Source organism: Carcharodon carcharias, chromosome 30 (assembly GCF_017639515.1).
Source record: "Carcharodon carcharias isolate sCarCar2 chromosome 30, sCarCar2.pri, whole genome shotgun sequence".
Classification (NCBI taxonomy): domain Eukaryota; kingdom Metazoa; phylum Chordata; class Chondrichthyes; order Lamniformes; family Lamnidae; genus Carcharodon; species Carcharodon carcharias.
In genome coordinates this window covers 27,176,357-27,201,423 of record NC_054496.1, presented here as the reverse complement: position 1 = coordinate 27,201,423, position 25,067 = coordinate 27,176,357, and the positions used below count along the sequence as shown (strand labels likewise).

At 44.3% G+C, this 25,067-nt stretch overlaps 1 protein-coding gene across 3 annotated transcripts in view; it reads right to left on the bottom strand.

Annotated features, from left to right (window-relative positions):
• pbx4 (pre-B-cell leukemia transcription factor 4) overlaps window positions 1-25,067 on the bottom strand; it is a 373,866-nt gene that overhangs the window by 78,149 nt on the left and 270,650 nt on the right. For all 3 annotated transcript variants that reach the window (XM_041176981.1, XM_041176982.1, XM_041176984.1), the window contains exons 3-4: window positions 5,767-6,011; window positions 3,569-3,759 (exon numbers count right to left, since the gene is read on the bottom strand). In XM_041176981.1, coding sequence (XP_041032915.1) covers window positions 3,569-3,759; window positions 5,767-6,011 — 436 coding nt within the window. The remainder of the gene's footprint in view (window positions 1-3,568; window positions 3,760-5,766; window positions 6,012-25,067) is intronic.

The window sequence follows — 25,067 nt, the reverse complement described above, 5'->3', positions numbered from 1 at the left end:
GATGTTCGCTGGTGATTGCACTATGTTCAGCACCGTTCACGACTCCTCAGATACAGAAGTAGTCCATGTCCAAGTGCAGCAAGCCCTGGACAATATTCAGGCTTGGGCTGACAAGTGGCAAGTAACATTCGCTGAATCCCCCACTATCAACATCCTGGGGGGTTACCATTGACCAGAAATAGAACTGAACTAGCCATTTAAAAACTGTAGCTACAAGAGTAGGTCAGAGGCCAGGAATCCTGCGGCGAGCAGCTCACCTCCTGAATATCTACCATCTACAAGACACAGGTCAGGAGTGTGATGGAATATTCCCCACTTGCCAAGATGAGTGCAACTCCCAACAACACTCAAGAAGTTTGACACCAGCCAGGACAAAGCAGCCTGCTTGATTGGCACCCCATCCACAAATAGTTACACCCTCCACCACCCACACACAGTAGCAGCAGTGTTTACCATCTACAAGATGCAGTGAAGGAACTCACCAAGGTTCCTAAGATAGCACCTTGCAAACCCACAACCGCTACCATCTAGAAGGACAAGGGCAGCAGATGCATGGGAACACCACCACTCCCTTCCAAGCCACTCACTATCCTAACTTGGAAATATATCACTGCTCCCTCACTGTCACTGGGTCAAAATCCTGGAATTCTCTCCATAACAGCACTGTGGGTGTACCTACACCACATGGACTGCAGTGGTTCAAGAAGGCAGCTCACCACCAGCTTCTCAAGTGCAATTAGGGATGAGCAATAAATGTTGGCCCAGCCACTGATGCCCACGTCCCATGATTAAATTTTTAAAAATGATACAAATAACTACCGTCCCACAGCAAATATTAGTTTCCCTCACATCAGACATTCATCACACTTTGGACGCGATTTTAACTCGCTCACAGCCCATTCGCCTACATAGAGTTAAAATCCAGCTCTTTGATTCTGATTCTCAAAGTATTCCCTAGTACAGGATAGAAACACAAAAATGAAAAAAAAACTTGTCAAGTTTAGCTAAGAAAGAATATTTGCAACTAGCTACAGACAGAAAACTTATGTTGTTAGAGCTCACAAATCTCAAAGACATATATTTCAGTGATTTTGTTAACTCCTTGGACAGGAAAACATACATTCACCAGTATTTTGTTGAGAATTTTTGGGAACCAGGAATTTTGATTTTTTGAGAAGTTTCACATTTGTGGAGCTTCAATAGTTGCCATCTGAAAATTCAGCTGAATTACATCCACTGGACACCCTTATCTGCCATTTTGGATCAGAAGAATCTGAAGCAATGAAGGACAACAGTGCAAAATCTTTGTCTCTAGTTGAGACAATCTGTGTCATACACATCTGTGAACACCCGCCCTGAAAGATTTTGGACCAACATTTGGAGAGCTATTTATTGATGAAAAGACAGGATACATGGAAGGGAACAATATCAGGCTAAATACCTTTGAAATAAGCCTATTAATTGTTTCTCCCATCATGGGACTAGTTACAAATAAGTCCAGTATAACCAATATAGAATCTGGTAGGGGAATAGAGCAACACAAATTACCCAATATTTCTTCCCTCATGTACTTAAAATTTGTGTACAGCAAGCTGCCACACATAGCAATGTGATAACGACCAGATAATCTGCTTTTCTGTGATGTTGATTAAGGGGTAAATATGAACCATAAGACTGGCGATAACTCCCCACTTTTCTTCAAAATAGTGCCATGGAATCTTTTACTTCCATCTCAGAAGGCAGGCAGAGCCTTGGTTTAATGTCTCATCCAAATGATGGATAAGGAACCATAATGAAGGTCATTTTGAAACTCCTTCGCCAAGCAAAAATTGGATGAAAATGAACTGAAGTCAATGGAAAAAAGAATCAGGGAGGTTAAAAACGGAGATAAAATTTTAAATTAATAATTAAATTAACGTCAGGTGATACCAAACCGAGGGAATAATATCAAATGAAGCAACCAGGTAGATACAAAAGGACTGAGCTAATATTTACAAAGGGAAAGTGGTTAATACAAATAAGTTCAAGGTCTCGTAAGTTGGAAGGAAAATGGGGCACATACTTACTTAATTAATCACCGGGGGAGATGCTGGAAGATGTGGGGCTGATAAACTAAATACTGATCATTACCAGCCCCTGCAGACCAGTATCTATCAAGATAAACAGGCTAAAGTCTATAACAAGGTACAAAGATTCTACCCATTCACCAGAAGTTGCATGAGAGTAGCTTGGGTAGAGAAATCCCATCCTATTTTGCATCTGGTGTAGGAGCTGGGCTTTCCCCCAGAGCCTCCTTAAGCTGGGACTGGGAACTCTGTGAAATGGGAAATATCCTGCCTCCTCTACTATGGCACCATTTATTGCTGCTTAAATGCACAGCACCACCTTACTCCTGGGAAACCTACTGAAGATAGCATTTTATAAAATGACATTCATATCTTTTATAACAGGCTAGAGTGAAATGGAAGATACCGGGTCCCGTTCAGACTAACAGCTATACTATTACCAAGTAAAGTGCAACTTTTCTGCCTAATTAATGTTGACTTTTCAAACATGCTGATGTTAAAACATTATCAAGTATTAGCAAAGTATTTTAACATACAATTAATATGAAAAACTATCCAACAGATTGTTTACGAACATATGAATTGGGGGGAGTAGGCCACTCTGCCCCTTGGCCTGCTCTGCCATTCAATAAGATCATGGCTGATTTGATTGGAACCTCAACTCCACATTCCCACCTACCCCCAACTACCTTTCACTCCAGTGCTTATCAAGAATCTATCTACAAACGTGAATTGGGAACAGGAATAGGCCACTCGGCCCTTGAGCCTCTCGGCCATTCAATAAGATCATGGCTGACCTGACTGCCTTTCACCTCATTGATTATCAAGAATCTATCTACAAACATACAAATTAAGAGCAGGAGTAGGCCACGCGGTCCCTCAAGCCTGCTCCACCATTCAATAAGATCATAGCTGATCTGATTTAACCTCCCCACAGCTTTTCACCCCCTTGTTTATCTAGAATCTATCTACCTCTGCCTTAAAAACATTCATAGACTCTGCTCCCACTGCCTTTTGAGGAAGAGAATTCAGGAGACTCACTACTCTCAGAGAAAAATTTCTCCTCACTCCTGTCCTAAATGGCTGAGCCTTTATTTTTAAACAGTGACCCCTAGTTCTAGATTCTCCCACAAGAGGAAACATCCTCTCCACATCCACCCTGTCAAGGCTCCTCAGGATCTTCAAGGTTTGTTTCACAAGAACAACATCTAGAAGAGCTGTATGTAATTTCATAAGTGGTCAAGCTTTCTGCAAATTTCATCATGTGCTTGCAAACAAGTGAATGCGCTTTTCCCATAGGCTGCACCTCCATATTCTATATAGTGAGACAGGTATAAGGATTCATTTTAAATGATGTTTAAGTTTGACTTGCTCACCTAAAAGGAATTCTGTTTTAATGGTTTTGTTTTCTAGTTTAATTGATGACAATAACGAAGTTCTTCTATCTATGTGAACAGGTTTACAAGCAGATCCTTGGGCTTAAATCCTAGTACCATGCCTACCTTGCATCAAGGAAACGAGAGCGTAGGATCATGACTGCTTCACACGTGCTCTGTTTTAGCTGCATCTGGATGGTGCTGAATTTTCGGTGGATGATAGAAACCATACGTTCGATCTCCTTTGGTGAAATAGGTCTGGTCCGACTCTGTTCACGAAGCAAGTTCATAACATGTGTGGTAAATTCACTACATGCCTGCAAACACAATGCACCAGGATTAGAATATGCATCAACAAAGGATTCATAAGATGGAATACACAGATGGGTGCTAACTGCAGCATTTTTCATTCTTCGGCATCTGTTACTTCGGCACCAGTGTGTAAGGCTCTGAGTACTTAGGGACCAGGTACTGTATGGATGACAGACAGCGCCTCAACTAGTACTTCAGAAGAAAATGTTGCACCAGGCACAGTGGTTATCCTTGAGACTGAACCCTTCATACAGTTGGGTTTATCTTGTATCTTTGCACAGCATGGAAAGCTTTTCAAAATTATTTGTTCATTCACGCCATCAGGAAGTTCTTCAATGCTCGCTATCACCATAAGTTGAAATGTGTCTTCAAAACATTTGCTATCAAGTACCCAGCACACTGCTCGGCATGGACTTCATCTAGAAAAGCTTCTCCCCAATATTTTATGTCTCTCCTTAACTTAAGGCGCTTAGTACTGTTTGCAGGATTTTGAACAGCTAAGCTTTCAGTTAATCCAATAAAATAATTTGTAACACTCTCGAAACTGTCAGAAGTCCAAATAGGAGGATTTTACACTGGCAGTAAAAACAGTTTGCAAACTGAAGTGTACTTCAGTGGTTAAGCCTGATGGCAATGTGGAAGTTTCTGCAATCTGGAATACAAATATTGACAGAAGATCTACTTACTAAAAATCTAGTGTATGCTCACACTTCCTGTCGACAAAACCTTACTTTTTCTTGTTAGATTTTGGGTTGGCTTTTGTCACTATAAAATTCATTTTTTTTTACAAGGCAATTACCTCTACTTCACAGATCTGTGATTTTTAAAAATATTCATTCATGGAATGTTGCTGTCGCTGGCTAGGCCAGCATTTAGTGCCCATCCCTAATTGCCCTTGAGAAGGTGGTGTCGAGCTGCCTTCTTGAACCACTGCAGTCCATGCAGTGTATGTACACCCACTCTAAGTACTGTATTAGGGAGGGAGTTCCAAGATTTTGACCCAGCGACAGTGAAAGAACAGCGATATATCTCCAAGTCAGGATGGTATGGCTTATAGGTGGTGGTGTTCCCATGTATCTGCTGCCCTTGTCTTTTTAGATGGTAGCCTTCGTGGTTTTGGAAGGTGCTGTCTGAAGAGTCTTGGTGAGTTCCTGCAGTGCATCTTGTAGATAGTACACACTACTGCCACTGTGCATCGGTGGTGGAGGGAGTGAATGTTTGTGGACGGGGTGCCAATCAAACGGGTTGCTTTGTCCTAGATGGTGTTGAGCTTTTTGAGTGCTGTTGGAGCTGCACTCACCCAGGCAAATGGAGAGTATTCCATCCCACTCCTGACTTGTATCTTGTAGATGGTGGATAAGCATGACAATTTTACTAGGGGTTTTCCATATATATATTTGTACACAAAGGAATTTATAATGAAGGAAAGTTAACATGAAGTACATATAGACATCTGATTTTGATAGAGATAGATGCAGGGATGGAGCAAACTTTCTTTCGTCCACACTGTATTCTTTCAAATTAGCAAACTCTGCCAGTTTAATTTAACATTAGACACCAGTGGCTGTTTATGTGCTACAAACAGATCTCTGTAAAAATAACTCAATTTGTTTCTCTGAACAGTTCTACAATTTGGCTTTCGTTATGATTAAGATGCACATCAGATGGCATTTTACAGAGATTAAGTAGGAACTGATTGTAGGTCAATCAACTAAAGTAGCTTACTGTCTGACAGTCAATCAGCTTGAACGTTTCTCTCGGTCTGAAGAGTCAACATGAAATATTAACTTTGTTTCTCTCTCCACAGATACTGCCAGACCTGCTGAGTATTTCCAGCACTTACTATCTTTATTTTATATTGAACATTTCACTCCTTGTTTAAATTGACCTTATTGATATTGAATGGATTTGTCTGAGGAATTCAGGTATGAAATTTGAAATGGAATAAATCTGATGGACTGTGGATGTTGAGCTATTTAACACTTCACATTATTTGGTTATGTGGCTCATACCTGCTCATATTTCTCCAGCTCTGAGTGATAAATCTGTCGGATTTGTGTGAGTTTGGCTCTGTAGTCAGAGTGCTCGATGGAGTTGTCATTCGGTGATCCACCCGATGCTGCTGCTGCGGCTGCAGCTGCTGCTGACCCTCCACCCTTCTCAGGCCCAGATACTCCTTCAGCCAACAGCATGTTATCCAGTCTCATCAACTGTGGGTCTGGGGGCTCCTCTTCTTGGACACCTCGAATACTCAGCACTGTGTAGAGCAGAAAGAGAATGTTACAGTCTTTGCAATGGAAACATCCAGCAAGATACAGTGCCTCTAGCTTTAGGTGCCAGAGGTTTACACAGTACATTGCTTTTCAGTACGTTCAATACAACTCTCATCTACGCCTTCGTTACATCTAGACTCGACCAATCCAACACTGTCCTGGCTGGTGTCTCACATTCTATACTCTGTAAACTTGAGGTCATCTGATGCCCGTGCCTTAACTCGCAGCAAGCCCCATTCCCCTTTCACCCCTGTGCTTGCTGACCTACATTGGCTCCCAGTCAAGCAACATCTTTATTTTAAAATTCTCATCCTTGTTTTCAATACCCCTCTGTAATCCCTTCTAACAACTCAACCCTCTGAGATATCTGTGCTCCTCTAATTCTAGCCTCTTGTGTGTTCCCAATCATAACTGCCCCATCATTGGTGGCCATGTCTTCAGTTGCCCAGGCCCCAAGCTCCAGAATTCCTTCCCTACACTTCTTAAAAGCTTCCTCTTGACCAAGCTTTTGGTCATCTGACCTAACATCTATTTATGTGACTCAGTGTCACATTTTGTTGAACAATGCTCCTGGGAAGCGCCTTGGGACGTTTCATTCCATTACGGGTGCTACATAAATATAAGTTGCCATTGTTGTTATTACCGCAGTTTAAAGGGAGATTCAACTTACACTCTGAAGAAACATTTGTTTAATTCTACTTTGGAATAGATCTAAATAGTTTTTTTGTAAAAATATAAAGAAACAAATAAGCTCTTTTTACATGGCCTAGTCTCATGTTTATGTGTCCTGAAGTTTCGGTTCAGGCTTCCATGAGTGCAATGCTCCATAGTTACAAGTCCACTATCTAAGGTTAGCAAATCATTTCAAAAGTCAATACCTAGCTTATCATTTAAAGTGTGATATTGACATTTACCATTTTTGCTTCATTAAAATTTTATATTTCTTCAAAATCCATATCAAAATTAAACTGCCATATTGAATTTTGACAAATGCTTTTAAAATAATGAAGGTCAATTCTCTCAGTATCAATAATCAGTTAAAAGATGCTCAGCATTGATTCCTGATTAACCGATCCAATATTAAAAGGCTTCCATTTTTCAAAAACACATCATTTTTCAGTTATGCATCAAGTGAAATCAGCAATCAATGCGACAGAGAATTGGAAAAATGTATAGAACCATATTTCATAAACATTCTTTTGTGCAGTATTATCGCTTTCTATGTTGAAATGTTACTGCAGTGTTCAATTTGCACACATATGAAGTCACATTCACTAATACTTGTTGGATGAAGATCATGGTGTGAAGTGAGAAATAGTTTTGCCTGTGTCATGCATTGTTTGTCCCATATTTTCCAGTAGAGGGAGTACGCTGCTTTATTCATTTTTTAAATAGACTTGAGATGGGCAGCTGAACAGTCTGCAACCATTTCCACATATAGCCACTTCACATGGGACCTAGAGTCAAATACTCCACCAAATCATCAGAAATAATGAACAACTTCCCTCCATTGTCCGCAATCAATGTTAAACCATCAACAGGGTACCATCCTTTTTTAATCACCTTCAAGAACAGAAGGCACATTGCCAGATTTTGCACCATATATAACTGGAAGCTTTGACTTTTCATACTAATCTGAATTTTGCATTGTTTCAGTAGCAACACAATTTTTTTTTGATTATAGGTGGATAAAACAAAAATATGTTCCATTGTTCAAATGGGGAAGTATTTGCTTGAATTTGGGGATCCTGTGTTTGATATAATTTACTGTGTGTGCTTTTCAAACAGTGAATTTGAAAAACTAAAACACTTCCTTTCAACATGCAAAAGGCATTTTTGGCTCAGATTGTTTTCCATTTCAGGAATCAAATGCAGCGATGCTGGAAATATATATCAGGTTAGGATCATTGGTTAAGAATGTGAGACCAGTTAGCGTGCACGACCCTTCCACCATCCTGAATTTTGTGGCTCTTGAGTCCCTTACTAGTGCTGGCTGACCCACTGTGCATCTCCAGTATTTTCTTTTTTAATCTCAGGTCTCTAACATTTGCAGTTTTTTCTTCTCATAGTCTATGCACGCATTGTTACAAGCAGATAGTATGACCTCTATACTTAGTGACATCTCGTCACTCCAACAACAGTTTTCTTGCTTGCAAAACAAAATACCTGACAGGCTTTATATAGAGCAGGGTAAAATTCTGGGGTTTGATCCACAAACCTGAGAGACAGGTTTCTCCCTACTACAGCTGTTTGTCAAACTCCTTCCCTCCCCCCTAACTGCCCAGGCTACTTCCAACTGTTTATGGTCAGTAATATGAAAGCAAAATACTGCAAACGCTGGAAATCAGAAATGAAAACAGAAAAACGTTGGAAATGCTCAGCCGGTCAGGCAGCATCCGTGCAGAGAGAAATAGAGCTAAAATTTCAGGTCAATGATCTTGCGTTAGAACTGGGAAAAGTTAGGAATGTAATAGGTTTTAAGCAAGTGAAAGGATAGTGTAGAAACAGAACAAAAATGAAGGTCTAAGATAGGTGGGAAGACAGGAGAATTAAATGACAAAAGAGTTGGTGATGCAAGGCCAAAGGAAGTAGCAATGTAAACAAAAGATATGTCTAGAATCACAGAATTGTTACAGCACAGAAGGAGACCATTTGGCCCATTGTGTACATCAGTTCTCCAAATGAGCAATTCATTAGTCCAGAAAAGGTGTGAGCAACAGAATGGTAAATAGCTGCTGTCAACAAAAACAAAATGGGGCCAGATGTCACAATCGAGTCCAGAAGGCTGTTAATGGTTCAATCGAAAGGTAGGTACTGTTCCTCACGCAGGCATTGAGCTTCAGTGGAACACTGCAGTAAGCTGAGGACAGAGAGGTCAGCCTGAGAACAAGGTGGAGAATTAAAATGACAGGCAACCAGAAGGTCGGGGTCATGTGTATACAGAATGAAAATTGGGCATTTTTCCTTTTTTTCTTGTCTTTGTTTTCGGATGGAAGTTGTTCATCATCCTCACATTCACACCTCCTCTAGACACATCTTTTCTTTCCTCACTTGCCCCATTACCACTTCCTTTGGTCTTGCGCCACCATCTCTTTTGTCATTTAATTTCTGCCATCTTCCACCCTATATTAGACCTCCCCTTTTGTTCTTTTCTCCACACCTTCCCCCCTTTCACTTGTTTAAAGCCATTATATTTCTAACTTTTCCCAGTTCTGATGAAAGGTCAGAGACCTGAAACATTACTGTTTCTCTCTCTTCCAGGCTTGTGCAACATACGGGCTGTGAAGCTACTCTATGCGGCCCCCAGAGCCAGTGATCAAAATGCTGGTCAAACAGGTAAGTTTGAATGGAAGATTCTGCATGGAGCTGCTTGGCCAATCACAGACCGTGAACTTAGCAGCAGCAAAATGTGGGAGAGAAATGAACTGTGATCGGAGGAACAGCGAACATCAGCAACAGTGAGTTCATGGCCCGGGGAAAGGGCAGGGAGCGGAGGTGCCAGGGAGCAGGGTCCTGGGAATGGGTGCCAGGTCCAAGGATCAAAGGTGCAGGGGAGTGGGGCACAAGAGAATGCGGAGAGAGAGAGGGGGTGGGGGGAGACAGAGAAAGGGGGGAGAGACAGAGCGGGGGGAGAGAGAAGGGGTGAGAGAGGGGGAGAGAGAAGGCGGAGAGAGAGGGAGCAGGGGGGTAGACGGGGGGAGAGAAGGGTGAGGGAGGGGGGAGGAAGAGATAGGTAAGGGAGAGATAGGGGAGAGAAAGAGGGGGGAGGAAATGGGGTGAGAGAGTGGGGGGGTGAGAGAGAGAGGGAGAGTTTGGTGCGGAGAGTGTGTGTGTGTGAGAGAGGGGGAAAGTGTGTTTGTGAGGGAGAGTGAGAGACTGTGAGGGGGAGGAGAGAGAGGCTGTGAGGTGATTCTGTCTGCTGTGGCAAAGTGTGTCCATAAGTCTGGCTCACTCCCAGTATCAGGTTATCATTCACCTCAGCTCCACACACCAACATGCACTCCATTCCACTCTCTCAGTGGGCGAGAGTGAATGAGTGAGCACCCTGAGATGGGTGATCCGAACACACGCACTCTCACCCTATCACACTCTTAAGGGTGGAATCATCTGGTCCCGTTGGCAGCTGGCACGAGTGGACAATATGGCAAAAAGATCAAAAATCAGTTTAACACCATCATGAAACCAGTTTGCGATCGTTCACTCCACCAGTCTACGGTGGACTGCATTTCCCACCGACAGTCGTTGGGAACCTAATTTCAATACTTTAGCATCTCGTTATAACCCCTGCTCACTGGAACCCACACTGGATCATCCAGGCACCAAGCCAACATGTTTCACAACTATACATAAGCAATATGCACCTGGCGGGCTGCACTTTGTTCGGGGCTTCGAGGTTCGTTTGTCTACCTTACTTCAGGCAGCGCTCATGGTCATCAGCGCCACACTTCACAGGCAGCGCCACATTATTTTAAGGGGGCTCACAGTCAGGTCTCTACCTACCAGACCAGCCGTAAGGCAGGGGTAGCTTTTCAATGGCTGCAAGGCCAGGTCTTGCTTGGGGAAGGGGGAGAAGTGGCCTCTGGCAAGGTAAGAAGTTGCAGGGCGAGGGCTGTACTGGGGAAGGGGGTGGGGGGATATACTGGGGGCACATGTTGATCTGTGCAAGTGGCCTCAAGATGGTGAGGGCCAAGGAGGCAGTCTCCAGAGAAGATGTGGCCAGATGGAAATGTGAGGGTGTGTGCGAGAGAGAGTGAATGGTTTTGTCACTTGAGCTGGCAGTGGGAGAGATGCCAGTGAATGTGTGGTGGCCTTGTGAGGGGGATCGGTAAGCTCAGTTGGCTAGACAGCTGGTTTGTAATGCAATGTGACATCAACAGCACAGGCTCAATTCCCGTACCAGCTGAGGTCATCCATGAAGGCCCTGCCTTCTCAACCTCGCCCCTCAGTTGAGGCGTGGTGACCCTCAGATCAAACTCACCACTAGTCACCTCTCTGTAATGAGAAAGCAGCCTATGGGACTTTCATTCATTCACTTCATGACCTTCTGAGTGTGTGAGTTTAGTGTGGTGAGAGGGTTGCTTTACCCTGGCAGCACAGATGAGATGATTCATCTGTTTTCTGCACTGGATGGCCAACCTCATGTGCAGCTTTGGCACTGACCACGTCTTCCACCAACCCCCCTCCCCCCTCCCCACCAAGCCAGAGTGGAGAGACTGATGAGCCTCCTGCGGCAAGAGGGGGGAGGGGGAGGGGTACAGGAAACTGTGGCGGGCCTCCACAGCATCCAGAAGGCGTCCCAGGGATGCATCACTGAATCAGGGGCTGCACCAGAGCAGTCCTGGGCTGCAAGCATTGAGAAGTGTGCGCATGGCTGCAGTTTAAATATGGCGCCCTGTGTAACAAAGCGGCAAGGTAGAGGAGTGGCAGGCAAATTAGAGACTGCCCACCAGGTAGACGGTTTGTTTCCTGTGGCCGCATAACTAACGAGGTGGGGAGGGGATGATACTGCGTGAAAACCCGCCAATGCAGCTGGTAGGTAAAGCGTCTTTTTTCACACCTGCTACTGCACTTAGTGCAAACATGGGACAATTCTGCCCTATGACTCATCTTTATTTCTTCCTCATTATTTTTTTGCTCAGCAAGTTGTTTCTTTTCATACCTCAGCTTTGTTCTTTAAATTCATGTTTAATGTTGTACCAAACTTTATCTTTCCAAAATTGCTTATCAGCCTCTTGAGTGAGAAAAGTTTTGATATGTGGCCCCCCACACAAAAAGATTGGACAACCCTGTTCTCCAGAGGTGCTGCCTGACCTGCTGAGTACTTCCAGCATCTTTTTTTCTTGCTTATAATCAGTCCATGCAAAGGACAAACACCTGCAGAAACAGGCAACATGATAGCACAAACTCAGCACGACTACCTTCAAGCCCCAGCGTGGACTAGGTTTCATAGACACATTATGACAGGACCTATCGCTAGAACAACAAAAGCCGAGCACTAGATTAAGTATTTTTGGAGTCCTGGGAACATTCGGAGCCCCTCTGTGCACCAATCCATTATATTACAAACCTGTAGTGAAATGCATCAAAAATAGGCCTCTATAATGTTTATACAGTGCATTCATAATAAAAGGCAAATCATATCTACATACAATGCTTCAATTTACGACCTTCCGGCTCAGGTTTAACTGGGGCCCCTTGGCACAGGCCCCATAGGCCCCTGTGTTATTTCACCCCTGCAAAGAATTTTAGAACTAATTTGGATCCAATTTTCTCACAATGTTTCTCCCTCTTGGCCACTCAATCTCTCTGTTACATAGTTATATAGGCAGACATAACAACATAACATGGTAAAGTTTTACATTTTGCACAATTCCTGTGCTTATCGGAATATTGTGTCACATAAATTCTGCCACACTGACAGCCTGCTTTAAGCTGTAAGGTATGTATCCACGATTATATGATGCTTTCCATTATAACTTCACTTTCAGTCCACCCAAGGCTAGTTGTTGTTGTGGCACTTCATAGTCATAGCATTCTCCCACGTAACTTTCTCCCAGGCTGGTCCTCCAAACTCTTGTCCCCACTTCTCACTTGTAACAAGCTGGGTTCTTACCCCACAATTTTTTGTTCTTGGTATTTGTATTCAGTAATTTTTCCTGTTTCCGTGCCCTCTTTTTCAACCCCAGTTCCTTTTTTCTCTCTGCTTCCTTGCCCATATCTTTTCAAAATCCCAATAGTTTTCCACTGTTTCGTTGACCTGCTAGCTTTTCTAGGTGCCAGTTTGAATGCTGCTCTGAGCCACTCCAGGCTCTGACTCTCTCTTGAACCTCTATCACTTGGCTCCCAGCCTCCAGCCATACTCGCAAAAACACATTTTCTGCACAATGTGCAACTTAAACATGAAACTACTGGTTTCTCGGCCCAGTGGCAGATAAGGTGCAACAGACATAGGGAAGGAGTGGATAATTTTGACAAATGAGATATCAAACCAAGCTGCTCTCTCAGATGGACGTAAAAGATCTTATGGAACTATTTCGAAGAGCAGAGGAGTTCTCCCCATTGTCTTGGTCAATATTTATCCTGATCAGTCAACATCCCCAGAATAGATTATCTGGTCATTATCACATTGCTGTTTCTGGGAGTTTGCTCTGTGCCAATTAGCTGCTATGTTTGTCACATTACAACAGTGAGTAGTACACTTCAAAAGAAACTTCATTGACTTTAAAACACTTTAAAACACTTTGGGGCATCTGGTGATCGTGAAAGGCACTGTGTAAATTCTCTTTCATTTACAGAAGGCTTGGGTTCATAAGTGATGGGATAGGAGATAAAGCAAAAGGGGAGGCAAAGAGGGAAGAGGAAACAGGTGGGAATGAGCTGAGGAGAAATGGGATAAGATGGCACTGAGAAGATTGCGATAGGGTAATGCAGCTGGGAAGAGAAGTGATGGAGGCGAGAGGGAGCCCATGGGACTTGGAACTGGGGAAATAGACATGGGGCAAGGGAATACAGCCCATCCCCTCCATGTTGCTTTCAATTATTATCCTGAAACCCATTATCCCAAAGCAGGCCAAAGATCCTGGCTAGATTCTACCCGACAGAAACCTTTGCTTTCAAACTACAAAATGAGCAAAAGAATGAGCGAGAGAGAAATCAGAGTGTAAGAGAGAGATAGGAGTGAGAGAGAAATGAGAAAAAGAGAGAGAAAAACAGAGACAGTGAGATGGAGAAGACGAGAGAGAGGGTAATAGAATAAACAGATACTGAGGGATAAAGAGGGGACAGGCAGAAACTAAGGCCTGAATTTTAAGTTGATGGCTGCGCATGATCGCTGGGCTCGGGACCAGTTGGGAAATGGGCCCCTGTCCACGATTTCACGCAGGCTGGCCAATTAAGGTCCACCCAGCGTGGAACGTATCTTCCCAATGATCGGGAAGGGCTGGGCAGGGGCAAGGGCCTGTCAGGCAATGGTGACTTGGCGGCTGGTTTAGAAATGGCACAGCTCCTTGAATGCTGCCAGGGAAGAACATTTCTTCTGCGTGCTGAAGACCGAAGCTATGGCCTCAACTGCGGCTGGCAATGCCAGGTGCGAGGGAAGGTTGGGTAGGCACTCGGCCAGCCCGGTTTTCGGAGAAGTACCTCGCAGTCCTCTTGGAGGTGGTGGTTGCCAGGAGGGACACCCTCATTGTCAGAGATGGAAGGAGGAGGCCACTGCACCTGACAAAAAGAGCTTGGGAGGAGATGGCAGCCCAGGTCAGCAGCCATGACATTGTGTGGCGCACATAGGTGCAGTGCCACAAAAGGTTCAACAATCTGCTGGACTTGACAAAAGTGAGTACCATGTTGGCATGAATCAGTCTGGTGAAGTGTTAAGGACTGGCTGTCCTGCTGTGGAGCTCAGGGCTGTTAGAGTCTGAGTGCCAACTGTCAATGACACCAGAGCTGGCCAAAGGGGTGAGCCCTGGCTGCTTGGACTGAGCGCTTTGCGGCTCGAGGGCCACAACTCGGAAGTGCCCTGCAAGGTGTGGTTGGCAAGGCTGCAATGGTGCTGCAGGTGCTTTCAGGAGAAGATGAGCCATATCTACATTAAGAGGTCACGGACAGGAGAAGAGACCCCCCAAACCTCCTAATCCATACAATATTTCAGCAGGACGCTTTGAAGCTGGAGAGACACACGTCAGTCAGCCGGTCGCAGACAGGCTGGGGTGTCAGATGAAGGTAAGAATGCAGTGCACAGAGGTGAAAGTTTCAGAGGGTGCAAACATTCTTCTGTAGTCTCTTCATTGATGGAAGCCTCAAAACTGGAGTCCCTATTGATCATTGAAAGACGATAACACCATGATGCAGATCTCCATTGTCTCACCAGGGTGCCTGGCATGCACAGTGACAGTGTGATGACTTAAACTAATGACAAGTCGTTATTCTCCTTTCGATTCACTAGAAAAATTCACAGGACCCTGAATAGCCACCCCTGATACCAGAGGACTGCTGGGTTTCAGTTGCACCTCCGTCACACCTGCTCTCTGAACTAGGAGCCAGCACAGATACCAGCACCTCGGTGGATGCTAGATCTTCAGCTGGAATGTCAGAGCACAGCAGGTGAGGGCACTTCACACTGGCTTGAGGAGCAGGTGCAAGCAGAGTGCCTAGGGTGCCGGCAGTCGGAGGACTGCTGGAGACCAGGACGATGCTGAGTCAAAGGCAGACGATGAACCTCTGGAGTCGTCCATTAGGCGGCAAATGCTGGATGTGCGGGAGGATCTGGCGAAGATCCATGAGGGTATGCATGTCATGGTCTCTGTTCTGGAGGAGTCCACTGCTTTGACCCTCAAGGCCAAGTGCACTGCCTCCTCCGCTGAGAGATTGGTGGCTCTCATGGAGAGGCAGCTCCAGGGACAGAATTAGGGGTTCATGGGGTTGCACTCAGACCTGCAAGCCCTCATACAGGCAATGACCTCAGGTGGTCAGTGTCAGTGTGGGAGAGGAATGAGGCACCCAGTATCCCAGCTAGGTGTCTGTCCATCAATGATGATCAGGGAGGTCCAGAGAGACCTCACATTGGTGCACGAGCTGCCTGTTGTATCTATGAGCTCCTCTCAGGGCGCTCTGGATGAAGGCAGCAGCTACTCCGTCCCTCTGCCAGTGACCGTGGCATCTGATGAGGCTGCAAAGACTGGAGAGATGTCAGCCATGGCGCAGGCCACTCCCTCCCAGGCAGGGCCAGCACAGGCTCCACTGGCCAGAGGATGACCGCCAAGGTCATCAAGACCAACAAGACACCAGAGTCAGCAAGCTTCCTCCAATGCCGCTGCTAGCATGGTGGGGGGGAGGCGGCACCAAGACATAGCACTCGCAAATCCAAGTTTATGGCACCTTGAGCACAAGAGGGACTGGTCATAGGTGATCTTCTGTTCTGTAATGTTTTGTTTATGTTTACTGGTCTGGGAATGAAGACCAGAGAAGATTATGTCAGTTTGTTTGGATTGTGAAAATGACATAAATTTTGTTTTTGTTGTAATGGCCTGAGTATGCTTCACCTTTTTTTTTGGTGCAGGGTACACTAGTATATAATGCTGGACATGAGTGGCTCTAAACGATTGCATAGGCACCGAGTGGACTTTGGGTTCAAATGAATGGGTAATTTCAGACATCCGGAATGGAGGAGGCAGCCCTGGTGTGAGGTGGAAGCAGATCTTTAGCAGTTTAGCTGACGGAGCTTTGAATCACGAGGTCCCTGCCTCCCTGAAGGATACAGAGGTCTGCCTCCATGCCCTCAGTGTTTTCCTCGCTGTGCTTTTCTTCTGCCTCATTAATGGAATCATCCTCTGTGGCCTATGCAGCTGCGTCAAGATCCTCTTCCTCCAGTGGGTCCCCCCTTGCCAGTGCCAGATTGTGGAGAGCGCAGCATACAGCCATATCAGTAACACCCCAGTTCTGGGGGGTTTGTAGTGCTGCCCCTGAACGGTCCAGACAATGGAAATGCATTTTCAGAAGACCTATGGTCCTCTCTATCACTGCCCTTGTGGAGGCATGGCTCCTATTGTAACGCTGCTCTGCCTCTGTTCTTGGGTGGCAGAGATGCGCCATCAGTCACCTTTTCAACAGATAGCCAGCAGCCATCCATCCAGTCAGGCTGCAGCACTGAATAGCCTTGACACTTGGAAGTATGTAAGTCTGAGGATGTAAGTGTCATGGGAGCTGCCAAGGGTACCTTGCACAAACTTGCAAAATCTGCGTCCTGTGGTCACACACTATCTGGACGTTCATCGAATGGAATCCCCTCCTCTTGACGAAGGAACCCGGCTAACCTGCTGACGCCTTGATGGCCACATGTTTGCAGTCGATTGCACCCTGGATGCGTGGGGAACCCAGCAATCGCTGCAAACCCTCTGGCTCACTCAGCCTGGTTGGCCTTGTCCCTACAGAAATAAATAAATGTCATTACCCGCCTGAACAGAGCTTCTGTCACTGGCTTGACGCAACTGTGGGCAGCTGATTGGAACATTCCACAAAGAACTCCCTAGAAAGAGCCAGAGGCATAGAAGTTGAGGGCCATTGTAACCTTCAGTGCCACTGGCATGGAGTTTCCACCCATATAGTTGGGGGTAACCTCACGCGCAATTATATGACAAATGGAAGCCACAGTCTCTCTGCAGAAGCAGAGCCTCCTTTGGCATTGCACCTCGGACATATTGATGAAGCTGCACCACTGCCTGTAAACCCTGGCAGCAGGATAGTGGCATCTTCTGCGGCCCCTTCCACCTTGGACTTCCTGCTGGCCCTGTGCCCCTTGTGCCTGCGCCTCTCCTCCCACAGGTCACTCCCCTGGAAGCTGCATTGGGATACCTAGCCTCCTCTCCTTTCCGCCCCTCTCCTCCACCTCAGGTGAGGTGCCTCCAGCGGAGACCACAATCCCCATTGCAGGGTAACAGAAGGCTATTTGATACCTGGAATGGTCTACATGGTCAAAATCCTCCAAGGGTCTTGGAGACACCAATGAATCCTGAAATGAAGCCTAAGCATGGTAAGAATGAAGTTCAGAACTGAGATGAAGCTGTCAAGTTCGAATAAGCAACCAGCAGCAAACTATCTCGTAAACTCCTCACTACAGCAATGCTGCTGACCCTTTTTATCCCGCCCTTGGATGAGGTTTTGCAAAATGTGGGCTGTCAACCTGCCCATTTTGCCCGTGCGATGAGTGCAAAATCGTTTGGGCAACGTAAAATCAGGTTCAATTGGGTTTTTAATGGCCTTAAGTGGCCTTTTAAATGATGACGGAGTGGTTCTGACACCCACGCGCACCCGCCGACCTGAAGATTGGAACATGCAGGACGATGTCAGGATGCTCGCCCAAGGTCTTCTCGCGCTATTTTACACCTGACTGGATCGGGCGCACAGCCACCCGTGAAGTATAAAATTCCGCCCTAAAAGGTACAAAAAGATCACAGGACAAGTTCAGAGCAATAAGCATTAAATAATAGAAAGAGGCAGAGAAAAGGAGATGGTGGCATAGCAGCAATGTCACTGAATTAGTAATCCACTCTCAATCAAGAAACTCCAGCAGCAGAAAATATACCTTCCAATTGATCTCAGCATAACCTTAAAAAGCAACTGGACTCTTAATAACACCAAAACGAAACTTTCTTCCTCCTCAGAGGAGGTGCTCAGTTGGGAAAGACTATGTTTTGAAATTCCAAATGGTGAACTTCTACAAAAGGATGTGAGTCCAGGTAAAGGCGGCTGTTTGGAACTAGCCCTGGGAACAGGGAAATATTAACACAGAGCAAATTGTCAAAATTTCACCAAGGAACAGACTCAAAGAGTACACTGATGTGACAGATGGTATGGCCATGTCAGGTGACTATGAAACAATAAACTCAGAAGAGCTACCAACAGCCCATGCACCTAGAAGAGTGCTCCATAAATGGCAGAAGTACATCTCTGCCATACTTGATTTATCATCAGCATACTACTGCCAAATAGCTTTTAACGAAGAAAGCACTAAGCTAAGTGGATTTCATTTGCTGAACAAAAATTCACGTGCACATCATTTAGAGTCTCATTAATACAGACAATATTCCAACAAAAAGCTCCCAGGATCCTGGATCAACTTGAGGTGAAAATCCATGATATTTGGCTGTTTAAGAGTTATACAAGATACACATGGCAATAATCTTAAAGATTACTTCAGAGATGCATGGGGAAAATCCTGAGGCAACAGGATAAAATGCAAGTGGCAATACCAAATGTAATGTACCTGAACAAGATTGAATCAGGTATAAAAAAGGTTGAAATATGAAACCACCAGAGACAAAAGCAGAACTTGGGATAATGTAAAGAACATATCTGTTTACTTCTGTTGGACTGTGGATTAAAATTACAATGACTGCAGTTTGGAAGACATGTCTACTAGAACAGTGTGAGGGACATATACAATGTTGCTGTCCTGGAACAGAGTGTGCCATGAAAAACAGGATGGTGCTAAGGAGGAGTCTGGGCTAATGGGGAACTGACAGGCAAAACATTTTAATTGGCTTCTAACCAGGTGACCAGGGTTTGAGTGAGAGCAGTGCAGCAGAGAAGCTCCTAGCCTGAAAAGAGAAAAGACCTAAAACTTCTTTCTCACGTGTAAGATTCCAGTAATTCTACGATAATACCTAGCTGTTTTTTTCTTATATCTCTATAACCTGCTCTCTCTCTGAAAACCCCTCATCAAGAGGAAAAGGGGAAAATCAACATTACAGACATTGAAAAGCAAGTGCTCAACCAGTGAACTAAAGACTGAAAGTGCTGGGAAGACCACCTCATGTCATCAACAAAGAACTGAAAAGAATTTGGAAGACATTGATCAAAATCAACCCACTGAATCCTGTACTCTGGAATTGGTGCTATTGAACTGTTTTATTGCACCCTTAAAATACATATTTTGTGGGTCTCACGTGTCTTTTATGTGTATGTATACGGATGTAGGAAGGGGTAGAGTATAGGTTATAGAGTTAGAAATTAGCAGTTCATGTTTCTTTGCCACTGGTTAAAGACAATTTGTTCAATAAACAGTTATTTACTTATTAAGTTTACAAACCTGGTGCTCATATTCTGTTAACCTAAATTAAACAATTAGATAGTTTGATCAAACTTTTAACATTTGCTGTGATTCAGGGAGCAGTGGGGCTTGATATTGCAGCGCAGTAGCCCAGTGAGTTGTGACAATAGCTATGGACGCATAATTTTATGAAATTTGATCCAAGACTAATGCAAATAATAAAATCACTACATAATCTAATGAAACAAGGGGTTTACTTTATAAATGGGATACCAATCTGGATGAAGTTTACAAAGAAAGGAAGGAGCAGATCACAAAAACCAAGAACATAGTGTAGAAACACGCTTTGGGAGGCTTCTTAGTCAAACAAAACAAACTTTATTTACACAAGAGCTTCTGTGGCTGCTTGTATCTAGGCAGCTTCTCATACATCCATCTTTTCCCAGGAAACCCCTCTCTAGAATTTATTTCCCCCACACTAATCACACATTGGTTGAACAAATCACATGACCCCTCCTCAGTTGAACTGATCTTAAAGTGACAGTCATCACAATGGTTATTATCCTTTGCTATTCACTCCTTTTCTTTATTCATTTACGGGACGTGGGCGTTGCTGGCTAGGCCAGCATTTATTGCCCACCCTTAATTGCCCTTGAGAAGGTGGTGGTGAGCTGCCTTCTTGAACTGCTGCAGTTCCTTTTTATTCATTGAATCATTCCTTTATAGCCTTATAATGCAACATTTAACTGTAAACTACACTTTTTGTTTCGAGTGCCTGAAAGAGGCAGCCCAGTCAACTGTGAAGCCTTGACCTAGTGCTTTGCATATTGTAATATATGCTCTGTGCATGGCTCTGTTCATGAGTTACAGGAAGGTACACTTGGGGAAGTACTGAGCACAAGCAAGGTGGAGAAGTGCAAGCAGAATTCCAGGAGGCGCAGCCGTCTTCATCGTGGTAAGACTAGGGCTACAAATGTTCTTTGGTAGCACAACACCAACGCTTCAGGGAGTCATTTGAGAGATTTTGCCACACCATCTGTAAAGCTAAAGGGCCCCCACTGAGGAATCCGCAGCCTGTATCAGTGTGATGCTGCATGACTGAACAGCAAGCCACCATATTTACCGTAGCTATATGGTGTCAGCCGTGCCTCAGTGGTAACACTCTTGCCTCCAAGTCAGAAGGTTGTGGGTTCAATTTCCACGCAAGAGACTGGAGCACAACAATCTAGTGCAATAATGATGGAATGCAGAACTGCCAGAGATGCTGTCTTTTATCAAGGCTCCACCTGCCCCTTCAGGGTGCTACTGGAAGAAGAGCAGGTGAGTTTTCCCCTGTATACTTAGTAAAATTTATCTTCTATCACATCACTAAAACAGACCATCTGTCATTATCAATTGCTGTTTATCGGAGTTTGCTGTGTGCAAACTGACTGCTGCATTTCTACATTACAACAGCAACTACACTTCAAAAGTATTCCATTGGTTGTAAAGTCTTTTAGGACATCTCAAGGCTGTGAAAGGTGCTATATAAATGCAAGTTTTTCTTTCCTTGCAATGCAGACCCTCTCAACCAGGTTTTTAGGGTCAGGTATGGTTCATTTCAGAAGGCTTGGTACTGCCATAAACTAGAGCAGTTGCGGTGTCCGGAATGTGAAATTAGATTGAACGAGCCAAAATGGAGGTCTTCACCTGCCTAAATGATGTCCAGAGATCTGCTCCCACAAAGGACTTTAGTCCTTTGGCTAAAGCTAATGAACTGGTAAACTGCAGGGGAATAGCAGGAGTTAACACAAATATTGCAGTTGCCTCTTGCATCAAATCCCAACCTCCTTTCAACTCAACTCAAATGACCACAGTAGGCTCATTCAATGCACAGCACCAGGCAGCCATTTCTTCAATAACTGTGGAATTTTCACTTGTAGGGTCATCTTCTCGCCTAACAATGGAGATTGCACCACCACAATCCATTCAGGCAAACACTGAAACCTAGCAGCATACACTCACTTCATCTTTTTTCCAGTTGAATATTTAGAAGGAGCACAAGGTTAGGAAGTAGAAATGACATCCCATACATTTTGGACTAAAAGGAAGCACCAGGGCAAAACACATCAAGCACCTTCATCATTCACTGTAAGGGATAGTGAAAGCTCCACTGATTGATATTTGGATGTGTCTTGAAAATTCAATTGTCGTGAGACAGATTCAGTCTGTTGAGGAGAAATGAGGTGGCATTCATAGATGCTGAAATGCATCTGGGCCCAATGTAAGGAACTTGAGTGAAATTTAAGGCTATAATGAACCTTGTTTTCACACAATGAGTGGTTGGGGTCTGGAATGCACTGCCAGGAAGTGTGGTGGAGACAGATTCAATAAGAGGGCATTAGATGATTATTTGAATAGTGTGCAAGGGTATGGAAAAAAGGCAGGGCAATGGCACTAGGTCATAATGCTCATTTGGAGAGCCAGTGCAGACACAGTGGGCCAAATGGCCTCTTTCTGTGCCGTTAAAATTCTGTGTGCACATGCTGTGCACGTGCTTCATGCAAACAATACACATACTCATTACATCACAGCACATTGGATATATCGGGCATGGAAAAAGCCTCAGGCCTCCATGCTCAACAATATGATGAACCACTGCTCAACATGCATCACAACTGGCATCAGCCAGCACATTATCAGTCCAATGTTTGCCATAGCTGGAAGCTAAGTGCCAAATAAGCTGACAGAATCAAAACTGTAACATTTATCGTCATACCAGCGGACATATCATAAAGTTGTAGCAAATACTTGTCTGGTGTAGACTGTTTTGCAGGAACATTTTCTATTTCAGTTTCATTTAACTTAATGTATAAGACATTGAACTGCATGTCATAAAGAAGGGTGATACATCTATTGATAAATGGTTAAACTCTTAAACAGAGTGGTTAGCTTGGCTAAACCTCACACATTTTCCTCAGTTACAGTTTATTTAGTCAAAAGAACATTTGAAAATGAGCAGTATATGTTACAGCAGGTGTCATACAGAAGCAGAAGGAAGCTTTACAACTTTCAAATTTAAATTTAAAAGTTCCCAGATGATGGAACAGAATGTCCGATTAGTACCGGACTACAGTACCCCTAAAAGTGACCTCACGCTTCTTGGCTTCAGTGTGGCCATCAGCCACTGAACTGTGCTACCACTATTCGTCCACTTCATCTTCAGCTGGAAGAGTTCCAAACCTCCTCATCAGGATGTGAAGCCCAGGAATTTTTTTTTCCAAAAAGCAATACGTTCACTCAAGGCCATACTCCAACTTTTTCCATCCCTTTATCACCACAACTGCCACACAGGTCATTTCAATCCAGTCTCTCTCACCAGTGGTTACATGCAATATATTCCATAGCTGTTGCTTGCCACAGCTAGTCTCAGCTAATTGTGCAAGCGGAGAGTTTCTCGATACCAACACAGGAGCAATTGGAATGGAGCTGCTAGGGAATCAAGGAGACAGCAGGAAGCAATCAACATGATCTCAGTAATAAGAAACAGAGGGGCAACAGCAATTAGCATGGGATTGTGGTAGAAATTATGGGACAAGGGCAGTCAGTATACAATCAGTAACAGCAAACCTGAGAAAAGTGAACAGAATCATTCATAAAGAACTTAAAACAGTTAGTTTAAATCATTCAAGACTTATTCCAGGTGCATGCAAATACCCTGTATTTGATTTCACTAAGAGTATCAGCAGCAGTGAAAAAAAAGCAATGAGACATATCCCTAAAATTCCCAGGCTAATAATAAACAATGGGTTTTCTTCTAAAACAATGCTTTCAAGCTGGATCAAGAAGTTCAAAAATTGACTCAATTCTTTAATCTCTCTTCCCTTGCTTTTCAACTTCAGTTTTCTGTTCAACCTACGTTCTTGTAGATTTATTGGCCTCTCCTCCCTGGTCTGAAAACCACGAGCCTTCAAAAAAAAAGCAGTACCAGTTTTGTAAGCAGTCATATAACAGCACCATTTCACAGTCAATTTCCTATAAGTTAACATTCTGCAGCTGTGTGTGGAGCAGCAGAGATAATGCCAAAGCAGTTCATACAGTGTGAAACTTGGAAACGAACTTGCTGTTTAGTACATGGACAGGGTTGGCTGATAAAAGGTCTGCATTTACAGATTTCCCCATTAGCCTTACTTTAACATAGGTTGATCCACTGTAAAGCAAATGCTAACGGCAGCATTAAAATAACACCTAGCTTATATATCCGTGTTCTTGGAGATTGGGTGGGTATAACTGCAGGGATGTGAAAGATAGGCCCAAGGATTTTCACCAGCTTTATGCAGAAACAAGGCTACGTTCATATTTCCTTGCTCATTCTGCATCCATAGAATTCCCAGCCTCTGACCTGTTCTTGTAGCCGTTGTGTTTATATGGTGGGTCCATTTCAGTTTCTGGTCAATGGTAGCCCCAGTGTGTTGATAGTGGGGGATTCAGTGTAATGCCACTGAATGTCATGGGCAGATGGTTAGATACTGTCTTGTTGGAGATGGTCATTGTCTGGCACTTGTGTGGCGTGAATGTCACTTGCCATTTATCAGCCCAAGTCTGAATGTTGTCTAAGTCTTGCTCATTATGATCACAGATTGCTTCAGTATCTGAGAAATTGCGAATAGTACTGAATGTCGTGCACTCATCAGTGAACATCCCCACTTCTGACCTTATGATGGAAGTTCATTGATGAAGCAGCTGGGCCTGGGACACTACTTAAGGAACTCCTGCAGCGATGATCTGGAACTGAAATGAATGACATCCAATAACCATAACCATCTTCCATTATGCTAGGTGTGACTCCAACCAGTGGAGAGTTTACCCCGATTCCCATGGACTCCAGTTTTGCTAGGGCTCCTTGATTCGGCACTTAGTCAAATGCTGCCTTGATGTCAAGGCCATTCACTCTCACCTCAATTCTTGAGTTCAGCTTTTTTGTCCATGTTTGGATGAAAGTTGCAATGAGGTCAGGTGAGCTGAGTGGCCCTGGCGGAACCCAAACTGAGCATCAGTGAGCAGGTTATTGTGTACATGCCGCTTGATAGTGCTGTCAACAACACCTTCCATCGTTTTTGCTGATGATCAAGAGTAGACTAATGGGGCAATAATTGGTCAGGTTGAATTTATCCTGCTTTTTATTGACAGGAAATACCTGGCAATTTTCCACATTGTCGGGTAGGTGCCAGTGTTGCAGCTGAACAACTTGGCTGAGGACATGGCTAATTCTGGACCACAAGTCTTCAGTGCTGAAATGTTGTCAGGGCCCATAGACTTTGCAATGTCCAGTGCCTTCAGCCGTTTCTTAATATCACGTGGAGTGAATCAAATTGGCTGAAGACTGTGATGCTGGGGACCTCAGGGGGAGGCTAAGATGGATCATCCACTTGGCACTTCTGGCATTAGCCTTGTCTTTTGCACTGATCTGCTGGGTAGCCCCATCACTGAGGATGGGATATTTGTGGAGCCTCCTCCT